General features: G+C 40.5%; 1 protein-coding gene across 4 annotated transcripts in view; it reads right to left on the reverse strand.

Moving 5' to 3' along the window:
* The window catches only part of PAPSS1 (3'-phosphoadenosine 5'-phosphosulfate synthase 1), a 104,615-nt gene that overhangs the window by 73,227 nt on the left and 14,970 nt on the right, over nt 1-16,418 (reverse strand). For all 4 annotated transcript variants that reach the window (XM_036267156.1, XM_036267164.1, XM_036267170.1 and 1 more), the window contains 3 exons: nt 15,898-16,133; nt 12,271-12,409; nt 5,695-5,813 (listed from right to left, as the gene is read on the reverse strand). In XM_036267156.1, coding sequence (XP_036123049.1) covers nt 5,695-5,813; nt 12,271-12,409; nt 15,898-16,133 — 494 coding nt within the window. The remainder of the gene's footprint in view (nt 1-5,694; nt 5,814-12,270; nt 12,410-15,897; nt 16,134-16,418) is intronic.

Below are 16,418 nucleotides of genomic sequence, written 5' to 3' on the forward strand. Positions count from 1 at the left end.
CCAGATAGAAAAGCTTCCATTTATTACCAAGGAGACAGCACTCCTCAAACACCTGCATTCTCTATAAATCTCAAAACATACTACTCCCTTTGTTCTTATAAAAAATTGTGGTACAATAGGAAATATATATTTGGTCCTTATCCCCATTTCCTGGCTCTTAAAACCCTTGGAACCTCCCACGTGGTAAGAGTGTCTTTGGTACAATAATGAGATGACTCTAGGCCAGCAATTTCCTTCCATTTTTTTAAATTTAATTTATTGGGGTGACATTGGTTAATAACATTATACAGGTTTCAGATATATAATTCTACGATACATCATCTGTAAGCTATATTGTGTGTTCACTAGCCCAAGTCAAGTCTCCTATCACCATTTAGGCTAACAATTTTCAACCGGTGTGCAGCGAGAGTTTTTAAAATATGCAATCCCTTAGACCAGTGGTTCTCAACCTTCCTAATGCTACGACCCTTTATTACAGTTCCTCATGTTGTGGTGACCCCCAACCATAAAATTATTTTCGTTGCTACTTCATAACTGTAATTTTGCTACTGGTATGAATCACCATCGAAAATATGTGTTTTCTGAACATCTTAGGTGACCCCTGTGAAAGGGTAGTTCGACCCCCAAAGGGGCTGCGACCCACAGGTTAAGAACCGCTGCCTTAGATTGTCAAATAAAAAAATGATAAAAATAGCTGTCGGTATGAATAAATCAAAATTATAGCTATTTTTTTGTCAGATCAGCAAAAAACATATTTTTTGGTGTGCTGCAGAATTTTAGTAATTAGTTTATGTGTGCCATGAGATGAAAAAGGTTGAAAATCGCTGCTCCAGGCTGAGGGGCTCAGTCCAGAAATGCCAAGACCTTAGAGGGTTGGAACTTTCAGCTCCACGCCCAGATGGATGTGGGTGGAGGACTGGAGATTGAGTTTAATCACCAATGGCCAAAGATTTAATCAGTTGTCCCTGTATGATAAAACCTCTATAAAAACTCCTAAAGGGCAGGTGAACTGGGTTGGGTTGGTGAACACGGTAAGGAAGCATGCTTCTAGCACACACAATTATACTCTTACACACAATGGGTAATGCAGAGCCTCTTACCTTCACATCCCCATTCAAAGCACACACTAAAACTGCGATGATTTGTTATTCTTCCTTGCTTGAAAACACTACCGCACTCTACACATTCAACCTCTTCCCCTCCCAATCTATATGTGAATGCTATGTAAGCTCACATAACCCACCTCTGGACAACCTAACACATTCCTTTGTGATGATGATAATGAAACTGGACTGCATTTGCCACCCCTGATCACCAGGGAGAAGTCTGTTATGGAAAGTCACCTTGAGGCTGGCCGGTGTGGCTCAAAACAAATTTTTTTAAAAGAAAGTCACCTTGCAATAAGGGTGAAGCAAGCAAATGTGCTCCTTAATCACCAACTAATCACAAACTCTGAGTGGAACGTCAGGTATTCACAGTTCCCCGTGTGCCCTAATGCTCATTTAAGATTTAACTTTGTTGAGAAAGTCAAGAGGATACATTCCAGAACATAAGCAGTCATGTATGTATGTGTGTGTGTGTGTGTGTGTGTGTAGTCTTCCTTCAACAGTATTTTTATATTCCACATCATGTTATTAAAAAAAAATAATGAATTTATATATTGCCATTCTCATCTGTAACTACAAATAATGATGGTAAAGACTAAAAATTAAGGATCCTAGCCAGGTAGTTCAGTTCGTTAGAGTGTCATCCTGATACCCCAAGGTTGTGGGTTCAATCCTCAGTCAGGGCACATATAAGATCAAACCCAATAAGTGCATAAATAAGTGGAACAACAAATCAATGTGTGTGTGTGTGTGTGTGTGTTCCTTTCTCTCTCTCTCTCTCTCTCTCTCTCTCTCTAAAAAACAATCAATAAATTTAAGGGAAAAAACAAACTAAAAATTGAAGTACACAAGAAAGGAATTTTTACTATTTAATTCACTGCCACATCCCCAGTGTTTACAGTAATGCCCATTGTGTATGGCACTGAATATTTGTTAAGTTAACCAACAGTATGAACCAGATACAATACAGAAACACAAGCTTTCAATGGGAAATTAGGTCATTTACTTAGGAAGGTACATAATTGAAATATTTTCCCTAAAGGAGGATGGTACCAAAAGAAAACAACTGCATTTCTTCTTTTGTCATCACCCAGCTTTAAAATAAAAATAAATAAATTTTCTAAAGAAAATTTCTTTTTCTTAAACTAATATAACCTTTCTGGTTATAGCCTTAATTACATTGCACTTAAGGTAGAATGAGAACATTCTTGAAAGTAAAAGCCAATGGCATATGAAAATGAGCCCTAAGAATTCCTATACCCGGAATCTTCGATAAAGATTGCCACAGGTTCATGAGCAAGTTACTTAGTATCTGTTAAACACTTCATAGGTTCATTGTGTGAATAAAACTAAACATACATAAACTACCCAGCAAAAAGATCTTTTAAGAAACTACCATAGTAATTCAAGTTAGAGGTGATTACAGTAAGTCCTCACTTAACATTGTCAATAGGTTCTTCGATTAAGAAAAAGAATTAAGGAAACCAATTTTACAATAGGCTAAAGAACTTAAGTAAGAATTAAGTTCTTACAGCATCTCATCGATGTTATGACAAAACAACGTTGAACAAAATGACTTCATTCAGGACCTGTTATACAAGCTAAACATGTGAACGGCCATTTTCCCCCAGAGTCTAACAATCAAAACAAGTATTTTAAAAGACACAAAGCCCTGCGCTGGCCTGGTAGCTCAGCTGATTAGAGTGCCGTCCACATATATGCCACGGTTGTGGGTTTCATTCCCCGTCAGAGCACATAAAAGAATCAACCAATGAATGCATAAATGGAACAACAAATCGATGTTTCTCTCGCTCCCTTTCTTTCCCTCCCTTTCTAAAACTCAGTTTTTAAAAAATTACTTCAAAAAAGACACAAAGCCATGCATATATATCCATTACAATAAGTAATCAGTAAATGTGAGTTTCTTATCTGTCCCTATTTTTAAACTTTGAACAAAAGTGTCAAATCATCAGATTGTCCATCAGGCATAATATAAACGATGATCTGTATAAAAATAAGGGCAATTAGTATAATCATTAATTAGGAGCAAGGCAGTAATTAAGACCACAGAACACAGACTACAGTAAGCAATGGAATGGAAGAGAGGAAGGGACAGAGGCAGGGAGGGAGGGAGAGAGGAAGGAAATACCGAAGTGGAATACATAGGACAATAAAAAATATGCAGCTTGGAACCAGACTATGGAGAACCCTGAACACAAATCATCTTAATGCTATAAACAATGGAAAAATCAATAAATGTTTTAGAGTGGAAAAAAGATCAGACTTCACTTCAGAAAGGTTAAGTGCAAACAATACAGGATGGAATAAAAGGCACACAAAACTGGAGGCTGGGTGACCAGTTACAGAGAATGCGAGTGGTAGGAGCCTAAAACTATACAGTGGCAGTTTTTTCTCAATTTTTAACCACAAAGGAAAAAAAAAACACATGCAAAGTCTTATGCATTATACATACCACGAGTCTGTATTTTTGTTTACAGAATCATGGTTAAAATGAATTTAATTCTAAATACAGTATGGGATCCTGATTGAATTCTGGAACTGGAAAGCACTTTAGTGGAAAAACTTATGAAATCCAAATAAAATTGTGCTTTAGTTCACAGTATCATACCCAAGGTTAATTTCTTAATCTTCAGAAATGTTCTATGGTCACGTAATATTATGTAACATAAGAGGAAGCTGGGTGAAGGAGATTTGGGAATTATCTGTGCTATTTTTAGACTAAAAAAGGAATTGCAAAATTTTCTCAAAATAAATTTTAAAAATAAAATAAAATAATTTGCCTTCTACCAAAGAAAAGAAAAAAGGTTCTAAAGAACGCTACTGTAAGTAGGACCCAAAGAAGTGGTTAAGAAAAGGAAGGAAGGAAGGAAGGAAGGAAGGAAGGAAGGACAGAAGGAACCTGTGGTGCCCATCACACATTAAGTTTAATAATCCCTTATAAGTGTCTGAACTATCTGGAATTATCTGTAGCCCATAAAATGGCTTCAGAGACTCATGAACCCCCTATAATTATATATGAGTATCTATGAGTATGTTTCTAAGGTTTTATTAAAAAAAAAAAAAAAAAAACTTGAGAATCACTAAGATATTAAAAAAAAAAAAAAAAATCTTTGGGAAGAGATAAACCAAAGAACTTAACATGCAAATATGCACAACCAATGGAAACACACTATTTTGAGGAAAGTAGAAGGGGCATGGGAGTAGGAAGGGGGAGGTCAATGGGGAAAAAAGGGGGAAACATCTGTAATACTTTCAACAGTAAAAAATTAAATTAAATTAAAATAATCTATCTAAACTAATAGAAAATAAAATTATGTACAACTTATTAACACTGATACAACAAATCTCAAGTAAAAAAAAAGATAGGTTCAACGTACAAAAAATGCAGTCAAACCAAAATACAATGAAAATAAAAAGGAAAAACACTGGAAACCTACTTTCAAAAAAAAAATGACCTGGAACTAATATCGATTGTTTTCATACAAATTTCTTTTTGAAAACTATAAACAACCCCAAGGGTAAAAATAGAGTAAGAGACAATGTGCTGAAAATGAAACAGAGATTCTGCAATAGAATAAAACGTAACAAGAGGAAAGGCCAGCTACTCTATAAAATCATAAACCTCCCTGAGCCCATCACAGAGCAGAGGTCCTAAAGCAATGACATGAACTGCTCCACAGAGAGACAAGTGCCACCAAGAAAAGACAAGACACATGAACTGTTCCCTTCAGTAGAGCATGGGAGGAAGAAGCAGCAATAAAGGCAGAAAGGAAGAAACAACTAAAATGTTTTTAAAACTTTGAAAGGCTAAGCAAAGACTAGTGTGACAGGTTAGTTAGCATAACTGGGAGCCCAGACATGGGTTCTGCACTCACTCACAGTCAGGCCTAGAACAGGTGCTCAGAAGAAAGATGAAGAGCAGGTCTGGAGACTCAACAGTGAGCTCTCTCCGTGGTACATAGGCATCGAAGTCTCCCAGCTCCCTGTACCGATGGCTCACACAAGCCTCAAGCTGACAGGGAAGAGCAAGAAAGCCTCCCAGGGTTCACTGTTTCTGGGGAAGGGGTAGAGAAGTAAATGGGGTCTGCCAAAGTGGGGGAAGTGGCCCAGAATCCTGAACTGACACAAACCAGGGATGTGCTAATTCAAGTGAAGATGCAGAAATCTCCCTTTCCAAGGCCACCCACGTTCCAAGCAGATGTTGACTACCATGGTACTAACTAAGGTACTTTAAGAGAAAAAAAATATAATAATTCCAAGTTGTAAATCTGAATAAATCAAGGCTGAATTTTCTGTTAGGTACTTATGTGGTAAAATCACTGGAGAAATAGAAGATTATTGGCTCTCAAGCCTCCAGTGGGTTACACTGCCAGGGTATTTCATATGTTGTATATACATAGTGTCCCCCACAACACCAAACAAAACAACATGCACACACAGAAAACTGTTAGCACTATAAGGAATTTTACACACAGATCTTCTTCCATATTACCACCCTTTTCTGGAGGACATGGTTATGCAACGGACAGAATGCGCCTCTGTGATTCCCTCTCGGACTTTCTCTTACCCGTTCCTGCAGAAGCTCCACAACTTGCTGAACACAGTCATTTACGTCACAGGAGTCTGTTTTCAGCACCAGTTCGGGGGCCTCTGGTTTCTCATACTCGGAATCGATCCCAGTGAAACCTACCAAAAGTACCAGATAATAAAGGAAGACGGAAGTTAAAAATGAACAACACTCGTTTCATCAGTGCAGGTCTCTGCTCTGTTGAAGTTACTATTATTCATGCTGCCCCTCTAAGGTACAGGGGAGGGTCAGCATACTGAGACTTCTTTCTTGGGAGAAGATTTCTTACTAAACTTCTGTTTCTTCTTTACACACATGCAGTGGATGGGCATCACGCACAGCAGCTGTGCTCAGTGACGCTGCTGTGGACACGACACTGGTGAAGACCAGCGCTGCTCGTGGGGGAATGCGGGGCTAGGCTCCTGCGGGCCTCTGGCAACGCAACTTTTGTCAAGTGATTGATATACAGCTCTGTGTGTCAGTTTAAAGCGCCGTGCTTAATATATACTGTTCACTTGTTAACTGAGCTCATGGCCAGCAGCAGTCTAACTCATGCTTGCAGGAATGAAGCGTTTCTCACACACTTTTCTCCGAAGGGCACATGGCAGCCTTCCTGAACTTAGCAACACTAGACCACAATTCAGCACTAAGCCTGGAGGCCACTTTAAACAGCAAAACCATCAACAAAAAGCACAAAAAATGCAAAAACCATGGCACTAAATACACCATGAAAAGGACATTTCTTTACTGTATAACGGAAAAACACAAATACCAAATGTCATCGTGTCTGACTTCAATTAGGAGTGCCTGCTCTGGGTGACTGAAATGTTTGCCTCTCTTCACGTGTCCACAAATGACTGCCAAAGTGCCATAGTTCGCATGTGGGGGTTACAAATAAATCAGTGATTAAGCCAACTTATGGAATCTTCAATTAATGAGGATCAACTATACTTCTGTGACTTTTTTTTCTTTTTAAATGACCTAACTGTCTATGAAGACATAGGAATTAACACCAAGTGATAAAAGCACCTCCTTTCTCCACAGGAATATAGAATATAGTACCTAAGCCCTGGGCATAAAACTAAAATTGACAAGGTTTTTTTCCTCTCAATGCAGAAACCGATACCAAATCAGTGTGTGCATCATATACAAAGACTACCTATGGCCCCACTGAAGCCCTGCAGGCTTCTGCCACCAGCTTAAGTGTTCAGACAAGACAAATTAACTACTACTAGCTTAAGCAAACACAAATCAGGAAGGTAACCCTGTTATATCACAAAATATATTCCACAATCAAATATAATCAATTTAGTTATTAACCACTATTTAGATTTTTCCTATGTATCTGGCCAAGAAAAGAAAAAAAGCCATGATGTTTCCCCAGAATGGGCTAGCTGAGCTGAAGATACACTATTCCTGTCTTACATTCCTGTACCACCCATGATAAGCCATGCAAGGCCTGTCTGCCTTGGAATGCTTAGGTCATCCTCGGATTAGACGGGTGAATGTGAATTTAAAATCATAACTATTAAGAGCAATAGTTCTCAAAAGAATTCTAAAATATACACTACAAGTCTACAGCCCTCTTATTTCATTTTTTCTATTTCGTATTCCTAAGTAGGACATGAAGTCCTAAACCCTAATAAATTCCTGCTTTATTAATATTTCCAGCAGTATTAGTGGTGAGTCACAATAAAGTAGCTGGGGGACAATTAATTCTGGTTAAAACACTGGTTCTTAAACTGAATCTCAAATGTAGCTCTACACTGGAATCACTGGGTCCCACTCCCACAAGATTCTGATTTCACCAGTCTGGGGACAGCCTTAGCACTGGATTTTTTTTAAATTCCCCTGGTAATACTAATTGTCAAACAGCAAAGCTTGACAATCAGTATGTTAGAAAACTGAGCTTAACATTTTAAAAGTCAAGGAATTTTCTTCCAAGCTAATTTGTCCTGTGACTATAATACACGTTACGCTGTAAGAAAAACATTTATGTTTAAGTAGATAATAACTACTTGAGCAGTAATCACAAAGATCATCTAAGTATTAAAATGGCTGACAGAGCGATATATTTATGGTTTAATAAATGCCTAAAGACCTGTAAAATCCTGAGGTCTGCTGAATGTATGCAATCTCATCTGTCCTTGAATGTTCACCATCAAAGCTCAGAAACAGCACTGACAGGGAACTTTTTAAATAATCTAACAAGTAATTTTTTATAAACAACTCTACAGTCAGGAACTCTAGCACCATGGCAGACTCAAAATAAATGTGTGCACACATACATACATGTATTTTAAGCTGAGGAACATTTTATCAATGTCTACATAGAAGAATTGAGAAACACTCAGAAAATTAAACAAGTAACACACAGAAAACTAAAGCAATACAAGCACACCCCCACACATGGAATGCAAACTGAAAGTGACTCAACGTATTCTGGATGCAGTCTTATTCATCTTTGCTTCCCAAACACCAAATATATACCTTGCAAATAGCAAATAGAAAGCATTGATAAATGTGTGTTGAGCATCCAATTTTCATTCCCCCTTCTAATCCATCCAACAAGCATTTACTATGTGTTTGCCAGGTATTATGCTTTGGGCCACACACTGCTAAATTCTAACGGTATAAAAATGTTCGGTCAAGATGGTGGCGTAGGTAAACGCGGTATCGCGTCCTCCCACAACCACATCAAAGTTACAACTAAACTATAGAACAACCATCATTCAAAACCGCCTGAAATCAAGCTGAATGGAAGTCCTACAACTACAGAATTAAAGCAGCAGCCACATCGAGACTGGTAGGAGGGGCAGAGGGTCGGAGGAGCAGAGGAGTGAGGGCTGGTGGCGAGATGGGCGGGTCCCACACCCACGTGTGGCGGATAAAAATCAGGAGGACAGCCCTGGCCGGTTTGGCTCAGCAGTTAGAGTGTCAGCCTGCGGTCCTGAGAGACCCGGGTTCGGTTCCCGCTAAGGGCGCGTACCTCGGTTGCAGTTTGTCCCCAGCCCTGGTCGGTTGTGTGGGTGGCAGCCACTCGATGTGTCCCTTCACATCAATGTTTCTCTCTCTCTCTCTCTTCCTCTCTCTCCCTCCCACTCTACCTGAACAAAAAATGGAAAAATGTCCTCGAGTGAGGATTAAAAAAAAAAAAAAAAAAAAAAACAGGAGGACATCTCGGCTGGGAAGGTCCTTCCTGAGGACTGAGGGGTCCCTGTCCCACACCAGGTGCCCCGCTCAGGGTTCCAGTGCCAGGAAGAGAATCCCCATAACTTCTGGTTGGAAAAACCAGTGGGAACTGAGGCTCAGGGAGGCTGAAGCAGCTGGAGCCCCAGGCAGCTCCTCTTAAAGGGCCCGCGCACGGACTTATCGGACTCTCTCCCTCTAAGCTTGGAGGGGAGGCAGCTCGAGGGGCACCAGAGACATACAGGGAAGAACTGAGCTGTTTGGCACTGGAGCGAGGGCTGGAGAGGGGGCTTTCTCCAGGACAGACATGCTGTCAGAGGCCTTTGTTGCTTTGGTGAGCCCTTCCCTGGGGCGGCAGACAGTCGCCATATCTGGGCCTCCAGCAACCTGGCTCACACTGGTAGCCCCGCCCTGCTGACTCCCTGAGGCCCCGCCCCACCCAACTTTCAGGCCCACCCAAGCTGTTGCCACTTGGTTAACCATAGGATTGGCCTGTCTTGGATCCTGCTTCAGGATTTTCCTAAATTCTTTCAAACGAGCAGCATCTGGTCTCAGCTAGCCCGGTACCGCTCATTAAGTAATACACAGAAACAAACACAGGGAGGCAGCCAAAATAAGGATACAAAGAAACAGGTCCCAAATGAAAGAACAGAACAAAACCCCAAGAAAAGAACTAAGTGAAATGGAGATAAGCAACCTAACGGATGCTGAGTTCAAAATACTGCTTATAAGGATGCTCAATGAACTTAGTGAGGGCCTCAAGAGCATACAAAAGGACCAGTCAGATATTATGAATGCACAGTCAGAATTGAAGGAGGCATTAACTGAAATAAAGAATAATTTACACAGATTCAATAGTAGAGTACGTAAATCCAAGAAGCAAACCATCGATTTGGAATATAAGGAAGCAAAAAACGCCCAATCAGAACAGCAAAAAGAAAAAAGAATCCAAAAAAATGAGGATAGTGTAAGGAGCCTCTGGGACAACACTTCAAGCGTGCCAACATTCGCATCTTGGGGGTGCCAGAAGGAGAAAAGCGAGAACAAGAAATCGAAAACCTGTTAGAAACAATAATGGCAGAAAACTTTCCTAACTTGGTGAAGGAAACAGACATACAAGTCCAGGAAGCACAGAGAGTCCCAAACAAGATGAACCCCAAGAGGCCCACATCAAGACACATCATCATCAAAATGCAGAAGGTTCAAGACAAAGAGAGAATCTTAAAAGCAGCAAGAGAAAGGCAGCTAGTTACCTACAAGGGAGTTCCCATAAGGCTGTCAGCTAATTTCTCAAAAGAAACTTTGCAGGCCAGAAGGGAGCGGCAAGAAATATTCAGTGATGAAAAGCAAGAATCCTCAACCAAGATTACTCTATCCTGCAAAGCTGTCATTTAGAATCGATCGCCATATAAAGACTTTCCCAGACAAGAAAAAGTTAAAGGAGTTCATCACCACCAAACCGTTATTATATGAAATGATGAAGGGTCTTTTTGAAGAAAAAGATAAAATATATGAACAAACAAAATGGCAATGAATACATATCTATCAACAATGGAATCTACAAACAAAATGAACAGGTAGAACAGAAACATTCTCATAGATACAGAGAACATTTTGTTGGTTGCCAGATGAAAGAGGGGTTGGGGGAATGGGTGAAAAAGGTGAAGGGATTAAGAAGTACAAATTCATTGCTAGGCTGACAAACCTCAAAGGGAAAGGGGTTGGGGGGGTGGGAAGAAATAAACCAAAGAACTTATATGCATAACCAATGGACACAGACAATAGTGTGGGAAAAGGCGGGACGGGGGGGGGGGGGCGGGAGTGGGGAGGAGGGGGTCAATGGGGGGGAAATGTGGAACATGTGTAATACATTTTACATTCAACAATAAAGATTTAAAAAAAAAGAGTGAATGAAAAAATGGAAAAAAAAAATGTTCAAGGTATTGTCTATGCTCACAAGTACTTACTCCAGTCAGGCAGACAAATCTACCTCCCTCAACAATCCACCTTTGCAAAAACAACAAAACAAGTACAACTAAAATAAGTCAAAGATTTAAACTTCAGAATCCTGGACACATCACTTTGATTCTCTTTGCCAAAACTCTATTACAACAAACTGAAATGAAAACTGGCCATCAACAGGGAGAGAGGACGATATAGAAGTTAAAGGGTGAAACTGTTTTCCCTCCCGTTGTCATAAATTATTCAGGTTGAGCAGCCTGTTCTTCCTGAGTCAAGACAGTGCCAGCTGAACAAGTGGAACTGAGTCTCCGTGGGGGCACGACTGGATAACAGCCTTGCCCAAGGACCCAGATTTCCCAAGCAAGTGGAATCTGACTGAAGTACTGAAGCTTTCCCATGTCCAAACTACAGAAGAGCCCAGAACAACAAGCATTTTCCTTCCTTTTCCAACTTTTCCTTTTCAGGGTCAGAAGCTAAATGCCAAAATCTATTAATTCACAGAGCTCCTGGAACGCCTTTGATAGTCTCAGGCTATCTCCCTCCCTGCTGGGAAGGTAAACAAAAGTTGCCTGCATGAATCCTTGATCCCAACAAGGCTGACTGAGTAATCTATCTTTTTTTCTTTTTTCCTTTTTTAATGTTGGCAAGTCCTCTGTTTCTGTTAATAACAGAACAGGACTAATGTCAAAGGATGTCTAGAAGATAATATGATCAAAATAATATGATTGGTATCAAAGGCCACAGCAGACAGGTTATAAATGTCTCCTTCTATGTGCAAATGCTCATCATAGTTGAAACTCTTGGAACAGACCATAAAACCTGAAAAGCAAGGTGTAGATATTTTGATGGAAACAGTGATATGTTAATTCAACCTAATTCGACAATTGTACACAGAACGAATAGCAATCATTCCAAGCACTATGATATAAATAAGAACAAGACACTGTTCTTCCTCTCAACAGGCTTATAATTCAGGCATTTTTCCCACTAGCTCTTTTTTATTGATATCCCATCTAATTTTAGGCACTTAGTTATTCCAAGGAGGTTTCCACCAGCCCCCAAAGTCCCAACCCTCTAAAATTCTGTCTTCTGATTAGGATTCCAGCCTGATCAGTGACAGTCACTGTGAAGACAGTGCCAAGTACTGCTGCTAGGCCTGAGAACTACAACAGTGTCGCTCTTTCTCTTCCCAGGGAGCTCCAGGGCATTCCAATACTGTACTCCCAGTCTCTTAAACAAGATTACCAGCCCTGGCCCGTTTGGCTCAGCGGCTGGAGCATCGGCCTGCAGACCAGAGAGTCCCAGGTTCGGTTCCCACTAGGGGCATGTACCAAAAAAAAAAAAAAAAAAACTAGATTACCAGCCTCAGATATGGTAAGATAAAATATCTAAGCAAAGAGATACTGAGAAAAGAAGATTACTTACCTTTAATTTCTCCAGCTCGTGCTTTTTTATAGAGTCCTTTGACATCTCTCTGTTCACAAACATGTAGAGGAGCATCAACAAACACTTCAAAGAAAGGTAAACTGGCACCCTCATGAATCTGCCTTGCATTGTTGCGATCCTGTTGGTACGGAACAATAGAAAGTGCTTATACAAATCAAAGGTACTATGCAAATATCAAGGATGAGTAAAAAAATATATCAGATAAATTCTAATTTATATTTTTAAAATTTAAACAAAAAATTCCAAGAAATTATTAGGTTAACACACCCATTCTTCCTAACAATTTTAAAAGGCATACAATTCTTAAAATCAGAGATACCGGGGCAATTCTAGGAGGGAAAATAATGGATGCCTCATAAAAACTCATACTTAAATTTTATGAGGAACCTGAGCCAGAGCCCCGATCGAATGCAGGTGCCTTCAGGCATCTCTATAACAACATTCAACCTCACTCTACACTACACGAGGGCCCATCAGAACTCTAAGGCCAGTTCATTCACCTGCCAGAAGCATCTTTGGATGTTGGGCTCATGCCTTTGCCATCTCCCCTGCAGAAACACGTCCTACCCCCACCCCGCCCATACGCACACTCTTCTAGCTGAAGCAAGGTGCTCCCTCACGCACATCTCCAAGGTGACATCCTCCAGGAAGCGTTCCGTGCACGCCCACACAGACTGAGGTCCCTTGCTCCCTCTGGATTCCTAGAGTACCCACCATGTACCTCAGTCATAGATCTTATTCCAATGTATTAAAATAATTTCATTAGCTTTATAACCATAGTGTCTGGCAGAGTGATTATTAAGTTGTGATCTTATTGCTCCAGCTGTCCTTTTAAATGAAGGTGTTCCCAAGTTTCAATCAGTGGCTCTCCTTTCATTCTATACACTCTTCTGTATACTCAACTTTACCAAGGTTCAACTAATGAAGTGAGTGATTCCTAAATCTGTATCTCCATTCTACTTTCCTGAGCCCCAGAACCAATGTCCCAATGACCCAGTGATCATCTCCACTTAGGCACTCCATTAGCCCTTCACATCTAACTAAATGAGATACTCAACCTCTCCCTTTCTACCCTGTATTTCCTAACTTAATTATACCATCTTTATTCAGAAAGCATCATCCTTCACCCCCACCCCCAAAAAGCAACAATCAACCAGGTACCAAGTCCTGCTGCTGCTACTGGCTCAGCACCCCTTCAATATCTACCTGTCTTTTCTATTCCATGGTCCGCTGGAATTCACTCCAAAAGCCTCCTATCCAGTCTACCTCCAGGCTATTCTCATTCCTGGCTTCAAGGGTGACATCACTAAGGTGCAAACTCAATGAGAACATTTTCCAGCACAATCTCAAACAGTTCACCACCTGTGGGGCGAAACCTTGCACAGTCCAGAGTTCATCACCAACCTCGGCAAATGGCTCTAGCTTCGTCTCCCTGCACAGCAGTTTTACCAAACTACCTCGTCGCCCAAAGACCAATGCCCTCCCATTTTCATGCTTTGGCAAATACTGCACTGTCTCCTCTGTCTGCAATAGTTTTCTCCTCCAGTCTAACTGGTATACTCTGACTCACCCTTCGTGACTCATTCCAAGCATCCCCTCTGTGGATCTTCCACAGCACCTTTATATACATGCACCTCATCACTTGCCTCAAGACATTATAACTGTTCACATCTGTATGTTCCTACCAGACTACCTACCATACCAACTCCTTAAGAATAGGAACAGTCGTGTTTATTTTAGAACCAAGATGCTCAAGTTCGGTAGTGACAAGGAAAAATGCACATATCCTCTATTACATAATTCAATCCAAATGGTATCATAGATCCTGATATGCCCTGAGCACCGTCCAAACCTCATTCTTCGTGCTCTGAGAGATGAGATCAACAACAGTTTTGCTCCACACTATGGAAACAGGGGGGCCAAAAAAGCAGAGCAGCATATGCTTTCAGATGTCCAGCTCCCCAAATCAGGCGTTACCTTCTCCTTTTCCCACTGTTGCAACAGTTCCCAAAAGGTGCAAGACTATCACTGTCATTTTATAACTGTAAAACTTGTTTATAGCCAAGGATTCGGGAACTCTAAACACCTCTCATTCCGTTTATACACTTCATTATCCATGTACTTTAAACTGATAGTGACACAGATTCCAACATCTCAGGAAGAAAAGTAGCTACCCTCACAGAACATGTTAGGACTCCTGCCATGGTTCCATTCATTGAACCTGTAAGATTAACACGCAACCTGATACTTATCTATAAATCTTACAGTTTAAATGTTTATTTGTTTGTTTTTTCGGGTCTAAGTCACCATCCGAGTTTGTTTATGACAAACTAGAATTGTGCTATTCTGTATCACACATACTGAATAGTTATTATACACCCAGCCAGTGTGCTGAGGGCTCTGAATGCAACCTTCAGAGCAACCCTAGGAGGCAGGCACTATCTGAGCTTAGGAAGGTTAAGCGAACCTGCCACCGTCGTAAGTCATAGGCAGAGCTGACATTTCAGTCCACTGTGTCTGACTCCAAAGCCCCTGCCATTAATCATTAAACAAACTTGCCTGTTCTTTGATATCTGGGCTTCCTAAGGGGCTATGCTATCATTTAACAAACACTAAATATCTACTATGTTCCAGGAGCTGGGTTTGGCACCAAGATTACAAAGATAAACATGAGGTAGTCCCAGCCCCTAAGGAGCAGCAAAGGACGGCAGGCAAGAGCATGGGTTCCAGGAACAATGTCAAGCTGTAAATCCTTGCTCTTCCACGTACAATGTGTGGTAATTTACACCTCTGCTTCCTCGCCTCTGCCGTCCTCATAAGGTGATGAGAACTAGATGAGTTAATTCACATAAAAGCACTTTAAAACAGTTACCAGTACAAAGTAGGTAACATTCAATAAATGTTAGCTGCTATTATCACAATTATTTTTACTACTGCTGCTGCCGCTGCTGCCATTACTACCGCCAACCAAGGAACTGGTATTTACAACAAAACAATGTGTTAAGGTACGATAACAAGGACACCAAAGCGGGGTACCCAACAAAGCCTGGTGTTTCGAGAAAGGAAGGTTCTCAGGAGCAGGAGATACCTAACCGAGTCTCACAGCACGACCAGGACTGAATGATGCTGAGGGGGCAGCACGAAGGAGAGAGTGCTTCAGGTGGGGTAAACAGAGACCTTGCAGTGAGAAGCATAATTTTTTCAGAGAAACACAAAAAAGTGAATCAATGCCGCTCTGGGCTCTGAAATAGGAATATGACAAGAGATGAGACTCACGAATTTTGAGCAAAGCTAACATGGCAGGACCCACATTAAGAAACAAGATTTTCACTAGTGTCTAATACCTGCTAAATATTTTCTATAGACACAGTGAACTGAAAAGCCAGCCTGAAATGATTTGGCCATTGGCTTCAGGTCAACAACTTTGGTTACACTTTGGGGGGAAGTTTATTGCAGGTTTTATCAAAAATGAGTGTACTCAGAAAGTCGCCGCACAAAAATGTTATAGGTTAATTATTTTCATTTGGATTTAGCCTCAAAGCGCATGTTAATGTTTAAACTATTTGCTATATTCCCAATAAGTATAATTAGCACAAAGTCACATACCTGAGTATAAGGCGATATGAAACTTGTGATGCATACTAAGCCAGCATCTGCAAACAGCTTAGCCACTTCTGCAATGCGTCGAACATTCTCTTCCCTGTCTTCAGGACTAAAGCCAAGATTTTTATTGAGACCTTGACGAATGTTGTCACCATCCAAAGTATAACATGGAATACCATGGCAAACCAAGTACTCCTCCAAAGCCATGCTCACTGTGGTCTTCCCTGCTCCAGATAAGCCTAAAAGTATATAGGCCACACAGATTCCATAAAGTTAGAAGGATAACTACTTAGTAATAAAGAATTTTAATACATGCTTAATTATATTATTATTCATAGCAGTCTCTCAGCAACAATCTTACAAATATTTCTCTATAAGATTTACCTCCAAGCTAGAAAAACATCTAGTTTAAAAATAATACTCATTTAGGTTTTAATAACTCCCATCTATGCCCAAAGGTATCCTAGAAATCACTGATGAACTTCGAACAGCTTAACCAATTTTAATATTAGACAAGGTTGGAC

Source organism: Molossus molossus, unplaced genomic scaffold, assembly GCF_014108415.1.
Source record: "Molossus molossus isolate mMolMol1 unplaced genomic scaffold, mMolMol1.p scaffold_m16_p_1, whole genome shotgun sequence".
NCBI lineage: Eukaryota > Metazoa > Chordata > Mammalia > Chiroptera > Molossidae > Molossus > Molossus molossus.